At 38.6% G+C, this 18035-nt stretch overlaps 1 protein-coding gene across 19 annotated transcripts in view; it reads right to left on the bottom strand.

Annotated features, from left to right (window-relative positions):
• Positions 1 to 18035, bottom strand: part of LOC136850589 (DNA-binding protein RFX2-like) — a 447592-nt gene that overhangs the window by 383946 nt on the left and 45611 nt on the right. For 11 of the 19 annotated variants that reach the window (XM_067124238.1, XM_067124244.1, XM_067124246.1 and 8 more), the window contains exon 2: positions 14889 to 15038. Coding sequence is in view for 8 of the 19 variants with exons in the window: in XM_067124252.1 (XP_066980353.1) it covers positions 6664 to 6715 (52 nt within the window). In the remaining 11 variants the exon portion in view is untranslated. Of the gene's footprint in view, positions 1 to 6663; positions 6943 to 14888; positions 15039 to 18035 lie in introns of those variants that run through there. The other 8 variants (XM_067124240.1, XM_067124243.1, XM_067124241.1 and 5 more) reach the window with 4 other exon arrangements.

Genomic DNA, 18035 nt, shown 5'->3' with positions numbered 1-18035 from the left:
AAGTAAATTAGTTCCTACGTATTTCGTAAGACAAGACCTGACTTCATTCCAAAAAGCAGTAATACAAATGGTCAAACTGTAAAATAGGCAATGGATGCAAAATAATAAAAATTGGTACCTCATAATAAAATTTTTAACATGAATACCTTGTTTACTAAATTCAGTACATGGCTCGTCATAACATTTTCAAACACCACAAGTTTTAGTTAAATATAAAAAATCCCTATTGTATAAATGCTTTATATTATATGATGACGGAGAGGCTTTACTTGAGAAGACTGACTGCAACATTATGCATTTCATTCGGAGTCTGACTGCGGGGTAAAAGGATTAAAAGCATTTTTCTCTCCAAGCTCCTCCTCGACAGTTTAAAACGTCAGTAACACGACAATACAAAACAATAATAATAATAATAATAATAATAATAATAATAATAATAATAATAATAATAATAATAATAATAATAATAATAATAATAATAATAATAATAATACACTTGTACGGCACCTAGTAGTATAATAATGATTGTCAAGCAAATTTACAACGTCAAGAGGTGAAGGGAACAAAAATAACATAATACACATCTAAATAAGCGTCAAATAAGATAAAGAGGAAAAAGATGAAACAAAAGCAGCAACCATAGGAATGTTAAAAACAAAAAAACTTACTGTTTCCTAGCGCTTATGGATTGGCCATGAAAGCAACACATTTCATTGATGCGGAACATTTTATAAACCTACAGTCCTAGTTTTACTTAAAATAAAAGGTGAATCAACTCATATTTTTGTGGAGTATTGCTACTTTATCCTTGAAATAGAAATATTAATTAAACTAAAGGTAAGGAGTACCGAAATAAATTTAATACAATCAACCTAAGCACTTCCGATCACTGTGCCACTGAGATGGACCTATCTGTTGATCAGTATATTCCTAATGCCACCATTGGAAAAACGATCTGGCTGAAGTCTAGAGCAAATTGTGACCGCATTATTGAAGCTTGTCTGGCACTTAATGTATCTGGTGCTGTGTCAGATCCAGATCTCAAAAAGAAGCTAAATGAAATGCTAATGGCTATTTTAGTAAGGTTTGTCTTTAGAAAGGTCATCAAATTCAGGACAAATGACCAGCCATGGTTTGATGATACATGCAGATAAGTTTACCATCACAAACAGACCAAATTCAACACATGCAGACGAAATCGTTCACACGAAAATTACACCATTTTTATTGAGTCTCGCTGTGCTGCAAATAGAACTTACCATATAGCTAAGTGAAATTACAATAATTCCTTAAAGAGGAGACTTGAAAGAATTACTCAGCCTCATCTGTGGTGGACCAAACTGGCATCGTCTATCTTTGGGTCAGGTTCGTCTTTCATACCACCACTACAAACAGGCGATGGCAGACTGCTTACCGGCCTTAAAGAAAAGGGTGAACTGCTTCATTGAGATTTTTTTTAAGCTACGCAATCAGCTGAGGATGTCCCTCTCCCTGATAACTGTCATCCTGAACCTATTCTTACAAAATCTGCATTTTGCTCAAGGATGTTAAGAAAATTCTGAATAATCTTAACAGCTCGTGTGGAGAAGATCCTGGCGGTTTCGTCCCTTTGTTTCTTTTTTTCATAGATGTGTTGTCTCCCAGGAGTTTTTTGATTTTATAGATGTGTTGCCTCCCAAGGTAACTAGATAATACAGATTTTTAGGTCGACCTAGTATCTTTGCGGGTGAGCGTAAGCTTAGTAATACAGTGCCTGTTCCAAAGAGCGGTATATCTGCAGACTGCAATAACTATAGGCCAATTTCTATTCTCCCTGTCCTCTCCAAAGTTACAGAAGAACTTATTTTGAAGCCCCTATACAATTGTTAGCTGATAGTCAATATGCATATAGGAAGCAGTTAGGTACCTGCGATGCTCTTTTGGATCTGACATGCCATTTGCAAGAGAACCTTGAGAGGGGTTTTGAATGCTGAGTAATTCAAATAGATTCAAGTGTGGCTTTCACTTTAGTAAATCATAAGACACTTATTTACGTATAAATTTCAGAATATTGGAGTGGGTGGATAATGTTTTAGGATTACTTCAAAATTTCCTTTTAGGTAGGTAGCAACGAGTTGCTGTTGATGATATCTTTAGCAAACCAAGACCTAATGTGTCAGGATTTCCACAGGGTAGTGATCTAGGTCAGCTGTTATTTTTATTGTATACAAGTGATGTGGTTTTTGGCCTCAAAAACAACTATATTCAGAATCCCGATGATGCAGCACAGATTTTCCACCCCATCTTCCCCTTCAGGTTGATGGGACTCTGCCGAATGAGTCTGAAAGTCTTGATGTAACTTTTGACTCACATCTTACTTTTGAGAAACAATCTAATGAAAGTGTCAGCATATTCCGCAATGTTAGGTATTGTACGTAAGGCCTCATACATTTATAAGTGATAAAATCAATGAAACCTGTTTTAGATCATTTGTCCTTCCTTTACTAGAATACTGTTCTCCAGAGATTTACCTCTTTAGATTGAGTGGTTGGTGGTAGTAGGTTTCTGTTTAATAATATTAGCAGTTATGACTGGAACCATCGATGGATGGCATCTTGTTTATCAATTTTTCACAAGTTGCATTTTAACAGTGATTTTTCACATTTATAATTGATCCCTGATCCTCTTTTCTTGCAGAGAACGACCAGATTTGCTGAACAGCAGTACCAATATACAGTAAATATGCCTCACTGTTGAACTTTCCAGTTCAGAGGTCCATTACTCCTCACACAGCTGGGCTGTGGAACAGTCTCCCTGAGAATGTTGTGCAATCGGAACTTCAAAAGTTCAAGCGAAGATGGAACGCATTACTACCCGAAAACAATTCTCCTTGCATCTTAATAATTTACTTACATTTTTATCTATTTATTTATTAATTTGTTAATTTATTCTTTCTTTTCTTATAACTAGTCCCTTTTTCTATTTCTTATTACCTTCCATTACTTCTTTCAAATGAACACAATATTCTTTGAAAGCTTGAATTTCAAGTCATTGGCTTCTTTGGGCTTGTTCCACATGAACAAGGTTCATCTTCTGAATAATAATAATAATAATTAAAGGAAATGATTTAATGGTGCATTTCATTTATATATATATATATATATATATATATATATATATATATATATATATATATATATATATATATATATATATATATATATATATATATATATGTATGTATGTATAAATACATATATACATACACATACATATATGTATGTGTGTGTGTGCTGTAAATCACTTTTGCATGTGAACCAAATGAATATATGAATGTCGGCGCAATTAACAATTAAAGGAAAAAGACTCAGCCCTTCGGCAGATTTGCACCTGCAATGAAGACGGTTGAGGTTAAAACGCAAACAATGCCGACCTTGCTGGAAGCCAAGGTCACCCACGTGCCTACTCACCCTCGGCCTCAAATATATTTAACAGAAAAGTTTCGTACACCAATATCTGTAGGTGTGAAGTGTATCTAGTTATTAAATGAGAGTAAGTTTCAGCATTAAAGCTGATTCGAACTCTCATCCAAAATGCTGCAAGTTACGAGTACACAGCAGCACTGACCATGCCGGAAATCAGTGCCTTATATGAGCCTACCCTCTATCAGCAATATGATATCCTCCGATCACCCTTAACAGCAACAACAACTCTCTCTCTCTCTCTCTCAAATTTTAAACTGGTCTCTCTTATGCTATCAAAGACAATCAAAATCAATCTGGGTAAGAAGGAATGACATTTACCCGTCCGTTACAGAAACCACAACGTGTGGAAAGGTAGTAAATTGAAGGTCATGCATTCGTTCATCATTAACCTACAGCGTAAGCAATAAATAATAGGGAGATTTATGGTTTATTTCCTCTGAATTTCATCGTCTTCAACTATCACGGCAAAATCATGTCTAATTGTGCGGCATGCGCTCATTCTTAACACTGTATTTTTAGATCCTTTTTACATTAAAATCTACTTTATAGGATCTCCTTGTGCAATTGAAAATAAAAACCGGAATTTCCAAGGATTCACAATTACACTGACTATAGACGCACGCTATAAGAAAAAACAAATATCATCAGAAAACCGGGGTCAAACATCAATATCAACAGTAATAACAAAGAACTGAGTTGTACTGTATGTGTACGCAGAGGAAAATTAAATCTCACTTGACTCTCTACGGAACTTCGCCAAACGAAGACCTTGTATGGAAGAGGTCAAATTCGAATGGTGCATTTCACTGGCTGCTAAATGGCACATTCAGAAGTTGCAACCCCGTTCTAATATAACCCACTGAGTCTTTCCAAACTGGAGGCAATAAAAAATGTGCATTAACGTCTACTTGTAAAATACCCGTCAACAGTGCGTAATTTTTTAAGTCATTTAAAGTGATGATTAAAAATGTTGTTAAATCCCCTGATACCCTCCGGTTTTGTGAAGCAGATTATACAGTGTACTTGGAGAAACTGCGCCGGTTTTATTCTGATACCATTTTAAAAATGATCATCTACTAGCAAGGGTACGGGATGTACTAACACATACTGAGGCCCTTTCCCAACTGCTTCATTTTCTAAACAGGCGTAAAAACTTGACTAGAGAAAATCAAAAACCACCCAACAGCTTTTAGATTTGCTTCTAAAACAATGCCATTTCTCCCTTTCGTCCATTATTATACTGCTTTCATTCGAAAATGAACGGAATTCAACTACAAAGACTTACAGATCAATAATTACCACGGAAACTAAACTGAAATGCGTTGAAAAATCTCCATCACTCAGATCTGCAAGATAGTTTTACAAAAAGGCTCTCCTTTCAATAAACTATTTGTTTAACTGAAATTCAATCATACTTTCGACACAAACGTTTCCTTTCGAAAAGGAGAGGAATTCTATCACAAAGTCAACATGCAGCAATCGCTTGTACATGGTGCCCGATCCGTCACAACGTTTAAATGACTCCATTTCACTACCAAAACACTTACGATTAAATTTCATGTTCATAATAATTATACTACTTCAGTTCACCTTCAAAACGTTCATGTAACTATATTTAATCATCAACACATCTAAATAACTATCTTCCAGTTCATATGAATTAATGTATTCATCAAAACGGTGGCACAAATATATTTCACACTACTTTCTACAAGATAATTAAGGCATCAAATCATTCTAGCTCAACAATTACCAGGCTTGTCAGGGCAAATGCTGTAATTTATACTATATCTTGGAAATGCTTGATCTGGTTACAGGGCTCTTCGAAACTACAGGATAATCAAATTACAAAATAATAATAATAATAATAATAATAATAATAATAATAATAAATTAAACTACTATTGAATTTCAAAAACTTACTGTACTACGATGAGGCTATTCATAGTGCTTAGAAGCCTCGATACGTATCACTGAGGATGCTAAGCATACCATACACACCCATGCACTCATTTCCTTTTCACTACATTCAACGCTACTTTTCTAGAGCGCCAACAAAATTAGTGCAACATGCAATTTGCAAACCCAAATTTGACCCTGGTGCTTTCAATAAAGCATTTTCTATCTACTGTAATGGCTTTCTTTAACACAATGGGTGAGGCCACACTGAACCGAACTAATTGGATTGTGTAAACCGAAAGCGCATTCCTTTCCATTCTAACAAACTCTCACATTAAGCCTCACTTCGTTCCTATTCTTTCTTTAAACCAGGCTGAGGTATGATATAAGTGAGTCAAGAACTGAGGCCTAAGACTTAAGGATCCTGTAAAGCCTCGTGAAAAACGGGGGGAGTCATCCACATCAATCATTATCTATGAAAGTAATGGCTGATGAGGATGGAATACAGATCAACAATATGAGAAACCACAGACAGAGCCCTTCCCTTCTCCGTTGTCTAATCCTATGGGTTGAAACGGAAGTACTGCCGCACATGAATTTTCGCACAGCACTAAAATGCCTTTAAACTCAAAATTCACGCAGATCATTTTTATGTCCGGCAAAACCAATATCATAAAGAATAATGAAGTTTCACTTGAAAAACGTTAAATTAGAACGTTGTGTTTACAATCTGATGCACAAGAAAGAAAATTAATGCATTCAAAACTTCCGATCGATATCCTTGTGGACTCCACGCAAGGAGTCTATAAGTACAATACCTGGTTGTACCTCTGCATTAATTCATTAGATATTTTTTTCTAACAGATTACAGATATCAAGATGTTCTCTCTCGACAAAAATGCACGAGTATATCAAGCACATGATGTAGGTGTAAAAAATGCGAGTGTTCAATATAATGTGCTTATCAGTTATTCGTTTAAATGTATAGACTGACCTTTAAACAAGTCCCTGTTTTCCAAAACAAATAATAAATCAATCAGTTAATTAATCAATAAATAAATCCTAAATTATCTATTACCACTCCTTACTTAGAGGTCCTCGGGAACACTTGTATGACTTTCATTGACTAATTTTAGCCATCAATCAAGCATTTGGGTATCTTACAACCGGCATCTTTTGACTGATCTATCTAATCCAGAAAGCACATTAGCAAACTTGACACTGAGTATAACAGCAATACCAAAATTCCATCACCAAAAAAAAAAAAAAAAAAATAAAAAGAAATAAAGGGACGTCTTACCGTAAGTCTGTCGGATGATGCCTCCGTAAGAGCGCAGGATTCGTGGATCCATTCCCGGAATAGGTGAGGGAAAGCTGTTTCGGAAACTGGGCAGCACCGTGGCTGTCCGAGGGCGAGGCGGAGGAGCAGCAGCGGCGAGCCTAGCTCCTCGCCCTTCAGGCAGGCCACCAGTGCTGCCCCTGTGAGAAGTGGCACCTAGAACAACAACGTCGTCGTCGTCGATGAAGCCCCCGGAGGAGGATTCTTCCGACACTTTCTTATCCTCTAGAGAATGTGTAGAACCCACGATGGCGATGTGCTTGATCTACCTTCTAAGTATTTTGAACTGGTGACGTGAAAATGTTACAGTAAACGCCTTGACTCAAGTACGTCAATGCTTCTTCCGACTTTCATCACGAGTCCAGCTGTCACTGTATCCTATCATCAGCTTACACTATCCAGCTCCTTGACGGTTGTGTTATCCAAAACAAATAAAAAGAAACGAAGACAAGAGTACTCCATGGTGAGTATGCTACTTATACAAATAATAATGAGAGAGCTACCGCACCCCTATAGGAGAGTTTTCTGTTCTAAAATAGGTTTCGCTATCATGAGTGCGTAGCCAATGGTACCAAGAACGTGAGGGTCTGCTTAAAATAAGAGATGGAATAATACCAACATCGAGAGCTACCTCTGGAAAGCCAAGCCACCTGGATTGTAATCTTTGACATGAGAAGCCTGTCTGAAAGGTGACACCACAAGTACAGTGCACACGCCAACACAACATACTACCAGGAGAAATACCCTAAAATATCTCACTTCTTCAATTCAGCTCCAACCGTGATCAATAAGACATGAGCGCCAACAACCCGAATAACCCATTACCGTATTTTTTTAAAACTCAAGACAGCTAGGGACGGAACTATCAGATAAGACGTTAATCAATAGAAAATCATCCGCAAAGTACATCGTTAGACTGAAATCCATGACGAATTCCGTTGCTCTTATGGAATGGACGGACTCTCGTTATTAGCGCCTACAAGGACCATACTCCTTCCTCCTACACTATTAAGGCCAGAGACTATTCTTCATCCTAACTCTCTTCGAGGGGAGGAAAAACCCGACACATGCAACTGATATGATTATATCAGAGACCTTCTTCTCATGATTTTTCTCCTATTAAAAATATGTATCTACACAAATCAAGTGTTTCGACTGGAGAGAAATATCACACATAGGAAGACAATTGCGCTTATTATTTCTAGTGTTTCTTCCCTAGAACTTGAACCGCGACACCACGACAAATACGGGCTTCGATTTCTCTAACAATACCAATACTCGTAAAACTGAGGGAAATCTCCTTTCACTAAATTCCTCGCCAAATCCACCATTATGACACCACAACCTTTTAGGCTTTAGGGCTACAATATAGCAAAGAAATGAAGAAATCGCCAATATCATTATGTAGCTACTATACTGTTTGAACACATGATGATTTGAGTGATGCGTAAAAACAAATGTTCATCGCCTGAGCTGTGATCCCGAAAGCTAACGTTTACACATGAAAGTGCAGCAATAGCATTACTGACAGCAACACGTGGTCCTCGACAGGTCTAGGGGAAGATGCACTGTTATATATTCCATACAACCTTCGCCACTAAAAATAGAATTATGTCCCGATATCTGACAGACACTTCAGAAGCAACAGCACTTTGGGAAACGCTGTTACCATCACAAGAACAACCAGTGCTTCCTTCCCGTGAATCATAGGATGTTGTTACACGCTTTCGCGAGAAAAGCAGATCGACCTACCTTCTTCTACACAATTTGGGACTCGTCAAATATCATGATTACCGTTCGAGGGATGTGGATAAAAGACACGCCACAGAAGAAGACTTGAGGGCCACAAAAAACAAGCAAACACTGGAGCACGAAAGTCAAAAGCCGAGGGACGAAAAGGACTGGTTGCGAGGGAGGGACGGGGAGGGGAAAATCTGAGCAGCGACCGTCTCTGGCGGCGGTGGTGTGCTCCTCCTTGCTAGTGCTCCTGACCCGCAATGGCCACACTCGCTTCAATCGGCCCTGTTGCTTATGCTGCTGTTGGCGCTTTAGCTTCCAACACCACCAACAACAACAACCTCCATCGCCGTCGTTGTCCTCCTCATCCGTACCCGGCCCCGTCCTCCCCTCCCCTCCCCTCCTCCTCCTCCTCCTCCTCCTCTCCCTCACTCTCACCCTCACCCTCCATCGCCTCCCGGCCCCCTCAAAACACCGTCATCGATCTCTACGCCTACCTTTACCTGCTCTGCCCTCCACAACCTCTGACCCCGTCCGTCCATTTTACCTCCTTACCTTTCCCTTTCCCTTTCAAACACTTGTTGGCTCAAAACCCACAAACGATAACAGCACAAACAAGCAAGATCACTGCACACTGCTGAGTATCAACTGGGCAAAATTTCACTTTAATCCACTCTTCTGACATTGCATGTTTATCCATACAAACGCTCGCGTTCATAAAGCCACCAACATCGTCTAATATCGAATTCACTAGACCATAGGAATAACTTGCACTCAAAGGAAATTTTATTTGATCAGCGTTTTGCCCCCAGCTAGGATTCGAACCGAGTGGTCAGGTCAAAGTCGACCGTCTGTTGTAGTTTTTGAACAGAAGGCCCAGGTTCGAAAACTAGCAAGGGACGAAGCAATTATCGATTATGATTTCCCTTGGCTCTTAGTTATACCCATGGTTTATTAGTCATGAATATAAAAAAGTAACGCATGTATAAGTGACAAAATTTCATATACATACATAAGCATTGTATATATATATATATATATATATATATATATATATATATATATATATATATATATATATATATATATATATATATATATATATATATATATATATATATATATATATATATATATATATATATATATATATATATATATATATAGAGAGAGAGAGAGAGAGAGAGAGAGAGAGAGAGAGAGAGAGAGAGAGAGAGAGAGATACCATTTATTTTTGTCCTCTGTACTGAGAGAGTGAACATTTATTTTTCGCCGCTATATGTATTGAGAGAGAGAGAGAGAGAGAGAGAGAGAGAGAGAGAGAGAGAGAGAGAGAGAGAGAGAGAGAGAGAGAGAGTTATAGGGGTTAGGATGTCTCAAAGACTTTTTAGTCCATCCGAGGAGACATCATGTGCTCACTTATCTCTAGGAGCAGGTTTTACTGTTCATTCACAGTGTTCTAATGATTTTGTGTAGCTTTCTTTTAAACTCTTCCACACTGTTGCTGTTGACAACTTCTGGTGGTAGTTTATTCCATGTGTCACATATCTTGTATGTAAAGAAGTTCCCGCAATGAGATGTGTTGTATCTCTTCGGTTCTAGTTTCCATCCATTATTTCTTGTCTGGTTTTCATTTAATATGGAGAGGTTTCTGTCTACTTTTGTTATGCCTTTCAGTATTTTGAATGTTTCTATGAGTTGTCCTCGCAATCGTCGTGTTTCTCAGCCATACATGTTCAGGCTCTCCAGTCGTCTTTGGTAACCTATTTGCCTGATGGATAGGATCAACTTTCTGGCTCTTGCTTGTACCCTTTCTAATCTATTTATGTCCTTTCTTAGTGTTGGTGACCAAAACTGTACTGCATATTCAAGACGAGGTCTAACTATGGATGTGTAGAGCTACAGCACCGTTTCCTTGTTTCTGTATTTGAACTGCCTCTTTATGTATCCCACTAGTTTCTGTGCCTTCTTTTCAGCTTTTCTGCACTGTTGTGTGGATTTCAAGTCCTTGGTAATAATGACTCCAAGGTCCTCTTCTTGTTCTACACTATTTATGTCATTCCCAAGCAGCATATACATGGCATGAGGGTTGGTTGTTCCTATTTGTAACACTACACTTATCCAAGTTAAAAGGCATTTGCCATCTTTTTGACCACTCTCCTAGTTTTCTTAGACCATTTCTTAAACCTTCCACTGTATCTGGGTCTGCTGCATTTACACCTAGTTTGATGTCATCTGCAAATTTCGCTATCCTGCTACAGTTAAGCCTACATCAATGTCATTAATGTAAATAAAAAATAAGAGTGGGACAAGGACAGAACCCTGAGGAACTCCGCTTGTCACATCTGCCCATTCTGATTCTTCGCCGTTTATTACGACTCTCTGTTTTCTATTAGTAGCCAGTCTTCAATCCAGTCTGCTATTTCTCCTACAACTCCTAAAGCTCTAATTTTTATCATTAGTTTCTTGTAGGGAACTTTGTCGAAGGCCTTTTGGAAATCTAAGTAGAGTGTATCTATTGCTCTAGTACTGTCGTAAATACCAAGCATGTTATGAAAAATCTCCAAGAGGTTTGATAGGCAGGATCTGTTTTGTCTGAAGCCGGGTTGACTGTTTAACAACAGGTTGTTTCTATCAGTGTGATCCACAATTTGATCTGCAATTATGGACTCAAAAATCTTACAAGGGACTGACGTTAGACAGACTGGTCTAGAATTTCCTGGCTCTTCTCTTGGACCTTTTTTGTAAACTGGGGGCGCGTTACCTAGTGTCCATCCTTTTGGTACCTTTTGTTGTTCTGCAGCTTTTCTGTAGAGTTTTAACTCTTTAATTTCTCTTGGATGAATCCCATCCGGGCCAGGCGATTTAAACTTGCTTAGTTTTTATATTTTGTTTTTAACGTCTTCTTCTGTAAACATTATTTTGTCAAGCGATTCTGCCCCTTCACATTTAATAGCTGTTTCAGGGATTGAGGTAGTGTCTTCAATTGTGAAAACATATGAGAGAGAGAGAGAGAGAGAGAGAGAGAGAGAGAGAGAGAGAGAGAGAGAGAGAGATTTCGCCTCCTCTGTACTGTGAGAGAGAGAGAGAGAGAGAGAGAGAGAGAGAGAGAGAGAGAGAGAGATTTCGCCTCCTCTGTACTGTGTGTGAGAGAGAGAGAGAGAGAGAGAGAGAGAGAGAGAGAGAGAGAGAGAGAGAGAGAGAGAGAGAGAGAGAGAGAGATAGTAGAAGTTAATAAGTAAAAAAGCCACAATAATATAACTGATAAATTGTATATTTTAAGATACAAAAATATACAAAAAAGGGGATAAAAACGAGGGAGCTTTCGACCGTTTGCGCAGCAGTCCTCTTCAGCCAGTAAAAAAGCCACAATAATATAATTGATAAATTTTATATTTTAAGATACAAAAATATACAAAAAAGGGGATAAAAACGAGGGGGGCTTTCGACCGTTTGCGCAACGGTCTTCTTCAGCCAGTTGGCTGAAGAGGACCGTTGCGCAAACGGTCTATTTTAAGATACAAAAATATACAAAAAAGGGGATAAAAACGAGGGGGCTTTCGACCGTTTGCGCAACGGTCTTCTTCAGCCAGTTGGCTGAAGAGGACCGTTGCGCAAACGGTCTATTTTAAGATACAAAAATATACAAAAAGGGGATAAAAACGAGGGCTTTCGACCGTTTGCGCAACGGTCTTCTTCAGCCAGTTGGCTGAAGAGGACCGTTGCGCAAACGGTCTATTTAAGATACAAAAATATACAAAAAGGGGATAAAAACGAGGGGGCTTTCGACCGTTTGCGCAACGGTCCTCTTCAACCAACTCAGTTGGCTGAAGAGGACCGTTGTGCAAACGGTCGAAAGCTCCCTCGTTTTTACCCCCTTTTTTGTATATTTTTGTATCTCAAAATATACAATTTGTCAATTATATTATTGTGGCTTTTTTACTTATTATTTTCGATCACAATATAGTGATGCTCCACAGATAGTAGAAGTTGTTATATAACAGCATAAACAAACAAGATCATTGCACACTGATGAGTATAAACTAGGCAGAATTTCACTTTAATCCACTCTTATGACATTGCACGTTTATCCATGTTAGTAGAATTTTACCGTAGAATTTTACCATGTTCAGGCGAACGACATTCAGTGTGAAGGCACGCGAGACAGGTGCATAAAAGTCACGATATGACAAGAAAAAAAAGTTGTCAAGGAGAGTAGCAAGTAGTTAAGGGCAAACCATGTATACAGTATGTTCACAAATGCACTCTTATCTCTGTACCGGTTTTATTTTCTACTCCCTCATATTTATTTATGTATCACCTCTTTCTCTAACTCGTCTCTCTCTGCAGACTGATTTCCCTTTGAAGCCCTCTTGGGTTTATTTATAGTCTGGTGACTCCCGTAAGGGTTTTCAGCTGAAGATTCTCCTGCCTTTCACCACCCTAACTGCACCCTACTACATTTGACTCACTACCAGATATATAATGCTGAGTCACGGTAGCTCAGTTGGTTTCACCTAGACTTAACATTATGGTGGTTGCAGTTCGAGCCCCTTTCAAGGCTTGATAGATTAAATTCATTGGCAAAACGACTGTACTCCCTTGTGAGTTGCGGACAGGGGATCGAACTTCAATAAGTCTACCTGCCGAACCACAAGCAGCCACGGCCTGCTTCTCCCTGGTCTCAGCTTGGAGAAAGGGCTTTGGCACTAATCATACTGTATATGTAAGTCTGACTTCGAGGGCATTGTGCAACAACCCAACGACCTCTCTCTTGAGCAATCTTCAGCCCATGTTCAAGCTACAAAGCTTCATATATACTCGTGCGAGCGAGCGTGTATGTATATATATATATGTGTGTGTGTGTGTGTGTGTGTGTGTGTGTGTGTGTGTGTGTGTGTGTGTGTGTGTGTGTGTGTGTGTGTGTGTGTGTGTAGGAAGACAGACTGACAAATAGAAATATTGCAAGACTACTGGTTAGGACTGCCAAAACCTTACAAACATATATTTGCTGCATATGCTCCTATGTCCTCCACAACCAAATCCAGCAAGCAACGCAGCCTCAATCTCATCAATAATCACAGCACTTCTCCAAGTTAAAAACAGTTTTTTCCAGCCTACAGTCCTCCATTCTCAGTATGAGCAAACCATCATAAAACCCAATACTCTAATCAATCCCTTCACTTACAAAGACTTTCAGAAACATCTTTCATACATTTACACTTCTCATTCAAATCTTCATACTCGTTTATGCTAAGTGAGCAGTCCATTCTGAACACCGGCCTTTTCTCTCATTCGTATTCTACAGCCACAATTCACTTCCAAAGAGTAAAACTGGCTAGAAACCCCTTCATACATTCCACCTGTTGATTCTATACAGAGAAAAAACTTCTTTCAAACCTTTCGTAGTGTTCCTATTACCTTCCTTGCTTCACCTATGCTATGACTCATCTCTTTTTTTCAATTCTCCAGCCATTCATTCTAACATCAATTTCTCCATCTCCCTTGCTTCAATTTATACTCATCAACTTCCTTTTACCCAAACTTACTTTCAATTTTCTTCTCTTACAAATGCTCTCAAATCTTTTAACAGCGCCAACTAGCACAATATCATCAATATCATCAGCAAATATAAACCACTCTCCATTCTACTTAAATGCCACAACTTTGTACTAACATGGTCCTTTCTTCAACTTCTCTAACTACGCCATTTTGAAAAATACTGTACACCACACTTTTCATTCTTTCGTCTACATATTCTAACACAAAATTAATTTTCATTTTAGAATCGTATTGTCTTCAAGAAATTCCCTTCTATACAATACATGCGAAACTTCCTTCACATCGTAACCCAACCAAACCTACGAGTATCACTGACTATCTCTACATTCAGAGAAACAACTTACAACTTTTCCCTTCACTCTCAAGCTCCGCACACTCGTTTCATAAAAACGATCTTTCTTGTCCACATCCACACTGCTGTTCTTCTAACAATCATTTCTACCAGCCTTGCTTTCACCAAAAGCAACCCTGTAAGCTTTACAATGTGAGTGCACTGGAGGTAATGCTTTACAATGTGAGTGCATTGGAGATAACAAGTCCTTGATCTAGGTAAATATAACGGATAATTAATCTTTTCAACGGAAATCCTCCATAAAACCATTCAAGTCATAAACGAAGTAAATGAAATCAGCCATTTATAAAGTACTAATGCATTGATCTTTCTTTCACCATAGAGTCAACGGAGTTTATGTATATATTATTATTATCCCTCTCTAAAAAGTGACAGTTCACAAAAACAAAAAAAAACCACAAAAATTAAAGCTTTAAAATAACAAAACACCAAAGAAATTGGTCATTCCATTATTATGCGCACATGCAGCAAAGTTTAAGTACTGCCTATCATGCAGTACCTTCCATATCTGAAGTCTGAAAGCAAACGACCTTACCTGCGACGCTACGAGTGACTAGGCACTCGGTATTTGGGATTGATGTCTCGAAGCTTTTTCCAGTAACGCCAACGAAGCCTGGCGGCGGTGTGGCTGTCTTCTAGCGTGAATTTAAGAAAGGCCCATTCTGATGCTGTACAAGCATTCACTCTGAAAATGAAAGACGGGAAGTCTGAGACACTTGAATGACAACCTACAAATGATTCTAACATACAGATACACATAAGAGCTGAAGGAGAGATAGAGAGAGAGAGATATTATAGAGAGAGAGAGATATTATAACTTGAAATAACCATTAACTCTTTCAAGGAGCGAATACTCTAAACTCATTTACTTTATCAGTGTTCCTTACAACATACGGGTACACTTCTGCCAATACACTTCCCCAGTGACCATCACGCAGATAAAAATTGGAAAACAACATATAGCAGTGTATCCCTTTATAGGGAAGAATACCTCGAATCCTCATTCATGGGAGCCAATAGAAGTGGGGCGTTAAGCCTTAGAAAAGTCCCAGGTGCAAGCTATCCCGACAATTCTTCGCTCGCAAGGGGGAGAATAGTTACAGTAAAACTTCTCTAATTAACTTATATTTACGCATGCTATTATAAAATGTCCGGAGAATAACAAGAAAGACTTTATCGACGATGAATCGACAACAAAAGAAACATTTTCTTTTAAGACACATGCCCTTATTGTCTCTAACGAAATCAGTCCGATCACAATGTGAAGCCTCAACAACGGGTAATTGAAACAAGATTTTTTGCTAAGGTATATACCTCTTCTTGAAATACGTTTATTTTCTTTTAATTCACTGAATATTGCATTACGTTGGAGATAATGTAAACAAAAATCAAATATATCAACTACAAATAAAATTTCAAAAACCAACTAGAAGGTATACCACATATATTTGCTTAAATATCGATTTAAACAAACAAATAAAATATAACTGAAATAAAAATACCAAGCGTATTTTTTCAAATACATATTTCAACAAACCAAATATAACTGAAATAAGAAACCTACTAAGAAGCGTTCATCTCTTCTAAAACAGCATAGTTAAAACGACAAAACGCAATTTGATTTACTTGAATCATACTTTTTCTAACACTGTTACCCATACTACAAAAAATATGTATACTCAATTTTTAAAACATGTCTGTAAGATGCCAATTTTTTGAGAACCATAGGAAGCAATATTATGTATATGCTTCTCAAAAGTCAATTTCTTATCAAGAATTAGGCTACTGCTAAAATCTAAGAAGTCACTGACATTTCACACTGTACCACTTAAATGTAAATCAGGAAGCAAAGGCAAAGGGTTCTGGACTGACTATCATTCCTTGAGTTTTAGAAGGGTTAAGTTTTATGGCCCAAAGCCTACTCCTACTCCACTCACCAATACATGCCAGATCTCTATTCAAGGATCCTGCATCCACAGACCAAATAAGGCGTGGAGGAGGAACAACAGCCTGCAGAGTAGCATCACTGTCATATGCAATTAGTTTGTCCCTAGTATAGACGATAAATAGCAAAGATCTAAGAACCTTGAGGAACACCTGAAATGACATTACTATAGCTAATATAATGGCCGTCAACACAGACTCTTTGGGTTCTGCCTATCAAAAATTCACTTTAAATATTAATAAAATATCCACCAATTCCCGATATCTTAGCTTGTAGATAAGTGCTTCATGATTCACACAGTCAAAGGCTGCATAAAATCTAAACTGTCCATGTGTTCCCACAGAACATGACTGGTGTCATTCCAATTACTACCAGGAATTTCCTCCTTCCATATCAAATGCATTACCAGGGGAAGGATGAATTTTGTAACAATCTAAGCAGCCAGGCATTTCAAATGCAAGACTGACAGGACCTGTGCCAGAATTTGGTTTGGAATTTCAAGGGAGCCCTCACCCTCCCAAAAAGGATTATAATGATTTACACTTGCCACCCTTCCTTTGTTAAAATGACAAGAGGGAGTCACGCCTTCAAACACGAATCTTTAACTTGCCTTGTCGGGCCAGACCAGCACGTACACAAACTTTAGCTGCTGGATGGAGGAAGTATCTTATGAATGATTTCACCCCATTGGAGTAAAAATTACTTTGTTTAGGCCCTCTTATTTCAATGTTACGTATTTGGATGGAGCAATAAGTGCTCAAATCAGGTTTTATCTCTCCCCATCCTAGGGACTGTAAAAGATAATACATGGACCAGGTAGGTTTGTAACTCTCTGCCTAGGTTAACAGAGATAAACAGGATTTTAGGGAACACACCCAACTGCCCCTCCTTGTCCAGTTCAAAATCAAACATGTGTCCCTCAATTTGTAAGCATAGCACTCTTACCACTGTGCCATGAGAGGCACCATGGACCTTGGGAGAAATGCTTATCAAATGGAGCTTGGGCAGCTAAACAGCAAGTTGAGCAGCCACCACAGGTCCTAAGGAGAAGTGTCTAAGGGCTAGCAAAGAAAATGGTATGACCGCACCAGTCCCAACTCTTAAAACTGAGCCACCAAGAAGTTCCTTCTGAAGGTGTGGGATGGGGCAATGCCCAATTTCATGGCCACTTGCCCAGAGTAAAGGTCATCCCCTCCCCTGAACAACCTACATACCCACTTAATTCATGAGCCCTGTGCTTGCTGGTACTAATGACAGTCACCGATATGCAAGCCTAAAATTCTAAGCCCTATTCAGATATTACTGGAAAGCTTTAAGAAGACATAAAAAATCTTGAACTTCAGAAAAGGAGAGGAATGCCCTACTCTGAAGATTTGAGTTTGCAGGATGGTCAAAACTACTCAAAATCTCATCATAAGCACGGAAAACTCAGTTGGGAATAATTACTCAATACCCTTCAACCTACATACTCTTCAAGGGCTGAACCATTCCCCCTTCTGAAGCACAGCATCCACCTCTGCCCAGAGAGCCCTGTCCTTCAGTGATCTGTCTTGTAAGCTGGAAACAGGATTGAGTACGAGGCTAGAGGGGTGGCTATTCCTTCGAAGGGGAGTCTGTGGCCTTCCCTGAGGACTGAGAGTATCCATTATTCCACCCCATACCAAAAAACACTCCCATGGCAACTGGAGGGGGGGTGGTGAAATCTACTCACCTGGATCTGCCACGTTTGCCTAGTCT

This window comes from Macrobrachium rosenbergii, chromosome 22 (genome assembly GCF_040412425.1).
Source record: "Macrobrachium rosenbergii isolate ZJJX-2024 chromosome 22, ASM4041242v1, whole genome shotgun sequence".
NCBI classification, from domain to species: domain Eukaryota; kingdom Metazoa; phylum Arthropoda; class Malacostraca; order Decapoda; family Palaemonidae; genus Macrobrachium; species Macrobrachium rosenbergii.
This window is presented reverse-complemented; position numbering and strand designations above follow the sequence as displayed.